The 2,919-nt window shown below is 40.0% G+C and overlaps 1 protein-coding gene across 1 annotated transcript; it reads left to right on the forward strand.

Moving 5' to 3' along the window:
- Positions 1 to 773: 773 nt before the first annotated feature.
- On the forward strand, positions 774 to 2,597 carry LOC145270137 (uncharacterized). Its single transcript, XM_080125747.1, has one exon. It carries the CDS (start codon positions 774 to 776, stop codon positions 2,595 to 2,597), a length of 1,824 nt encoding a protein of 607 aa, XP_079981873.1.
- The last annotated feature ends 322 nt before the right edge of the window (positions 2,598 to 2,919 follow it).

Here is a 2,919-nt window from a genome sequence, read left to right on the forward strand (position 1 = left end):
TCAACATAACAGTGATTTGGAAAAGGTGCTAGGTTACGAATATAACCCCAAACTAGACACTCTGCAGATCTCTAACTCAAAAGTTGACAAGAGTGTAAATAGCAAAAGAGGTATGTTGTCCCAAACAGCTAAAGTTTTTGATCCTTTGTCTCTGTGCATCCCTGTGACGGTCAGAGCAAAGGTCCTCCTGCGGGAGTTATGGTCCTTAAAACTGGGTTGGGATGATGTTGTGCCCACTCCTCTACGGGAACGTTGGTCCTCCCTGGCCGAAGATTTGGCAAGCCTGAGTGATTTAAAGTTTCCAAGACGAGCCTTTGACCAGGACAGTCCAATGACGCTGTGCATTTTTTGTGATGCATCACCGAATGCCTATGGATGTTGTGGTGTACGGAGTACAAAACATGAAGTCAAATCTGGTGTTTGCCAAGTCTAAGGTGGCACCTATGAAGTCAAGAACGCTTCCTAACCTGGAATTATTGGCAGCCTACCTAGCTGTAAAATTACTGCCTAATCTACTAAAAACTTACAATCATGTAAGAATAAGTAACATCTTTATTGCGGTGGATACCCAAGTGGTCTTATCCTGGCTGCTGTCTGAGAACATTAAAACAAAAAGCCAGTACACCAGAAACAGACTTAAGGATGTGCACCAAATAAGGAGAGAAATCAGTAAAAAATATTCTTTAGACATTAAATTCAAGTACGTACCCTCAGCAGAAAATCCGGCAGATCTTTTGTCCCGGGGTCTCTCCCTTGACAAATTTCGACGAATGATGCAGTACTGGGTTTCAGGGCCGAAATGGATTGCGGAAAACCCGATCAATTGGCCTAGTAGCAGTCTGGACTGCTTGAGTTCCCAAAACAAGGATATAGTTCAATCGGCGGTGCTACACACCACTGTTTCAGATTCAATGGTGGAACCGGTTATACCTTATGAGCGTTTCTCAAAGTTATCAAAGCTAATAAAGGCTACAGCATTTGTCTTTAAATTCAGAGACTTACTGAAACATAATGTTCCAACATCAGATCCGGATCACTGTGCAAGGATACATCTCTTTCATACAATGCAGCAGCAAATCTTCCAGAAGGAATTTGCTTACCTCAACGACCCCAAGGACAACCCTCCAGAGCTTGTTAAGGATCTCAACCTGTTCTTGGATGCAGAAGGAATAATAAGATCGGATGGGAGGATAGCCCAAACATCAGTTTATGAGTATGAATTGATTCATCCGATTTTGTTAGGCAAACATCACCCCTTAACTGAACTAGTGATTAGTGATTGCCATGAGAAATGCAAGCATTTGGGCATAGGGGCGACTTTAACAAAATTAAGGCTGTCTGGATTTTGGGTGCCCCAAGCTAGGCAGGCAGTGAAAAAGGTGCTGTCAAAATGTTTCACATGTAAAAAATTCAACAACCTGGCGTTCAAATACCCTAAACTTACTAATCTGCCAAAACACAGGGTTAATTTCATAAAGCCGTTTCAACAAACGTGCATAGATTACACTGGTCATTTGTGGGTCAAACAAGATGAGAAGTGCAAAAAAATGTACATATTGATCTTCACTTGCCTAAATGTAAGAGCGATTCACATAGAGCTGGTGGAAGACATGTCTACGGCCGCATTCGTTCAAGTTTTGATCAGGTTTACCAACATACATGGCGTACCGGCCTACATCTATAGTGACAATACCAGATCATTTAATGCTGCACTTGGAGGGGATGTGGTGGAACATCATGTACAATCTTCGGCGTTCGGGAAAGAATTCAGCAGATACAAGATCAAGCACATTAAGATACCACTGTACTCACCCTGGGTAGGAAGCACATGGGAGCGTTTGATACGTGTGGTGAAGGCATGTTTATACAAAACCATTGGTCGAGCCCAAATCAAATACTTTGATCTTCTGACATCCCTATCGGATATACAAAATGCTGTAAACTCAAGACCCCTTACTTACAGATGCTCATCGGACAATGATCTCCAGATAATAACACCCAATTGTTTCCTTCGTCCAAATGTCAACAATGGACTTGTTGTAAGAGCTAAGGCTCCAGAAATAGTAGGAACTGATCCACCAGCAAGGACTGATCTCCTAAATGCCTTGGAAGAGCGTGAAACAATTTTAGAAAAATTCCGAGAACTATGGTATGAAGAGTACTTACTCGGCCTCCGAGAAAGCTGTAAAGATCTACATGAAATTAATTTCTCAAATAGGATCAAATTAAACGATGTGATCCTTATAAAGAATCCAGCAAAACCGAGACCTTATTGGCAACTTGGAAGGGTAATAGAACTTTTCCCAGGAGATGATAATAAGATTCGATCAGTTCGGGTGAAGAGAGGAGATGGATTGATACAAAATCATTCTATAAAACATCTGTATCCATTGGAATTATCGCTCACACATGACTACCATCCTGATCTGCCTGAAAAGGAGAAAATAAATATTTCCAGCTCAACTACGGAAGAGTCGGTCATGGACGATAGCCCCAATGCGACAATAAAATGCAAGCAGATGACACTGCGACCAAAAGGAACAACTACACGAAAAAATAGATTAAATAACCCTGATGACCCATACATATACTATTAGTATATGGTCGGTTTAATTGCAGTTAATTTTTAAATATATTTTCAAAAAAAAATAAAAATAGATAAATAAAGAAGGTAACTGGAGATCAGTTGGAAATGTTATCATACATTTTTACCTCCCTTGAATTACATATTTATTATGTACACTACATAATGTAACACAGGCATCAGACTGTAAACCTTAACATTTTGGACATTACCTTTAAGCTGTCTGTAAATTAATTCACTGATTGTTTTTTCGAGTGTTCCAGATTGTATATTGGACATTTTACATGCATGTTTTTTCTTACATGATTGAACATATCAAATCACATATTCCTTTG

This window comes from Euprymna scolopes, chromosome 46 (assembly GCF_053919585.1).
Source record: "Euprymna scolopes isolate OS-2025 chromosome 46, ASM5391958v1, whole genome shotgun sequence".
Taxonomy (NCBI): domain Eukaryota; kingdom Metazoa; phylum Mollusca; class Cephalopoda; order Sepiida; family Sepiolidae; genus Euprymna; species Euprymna scolopes.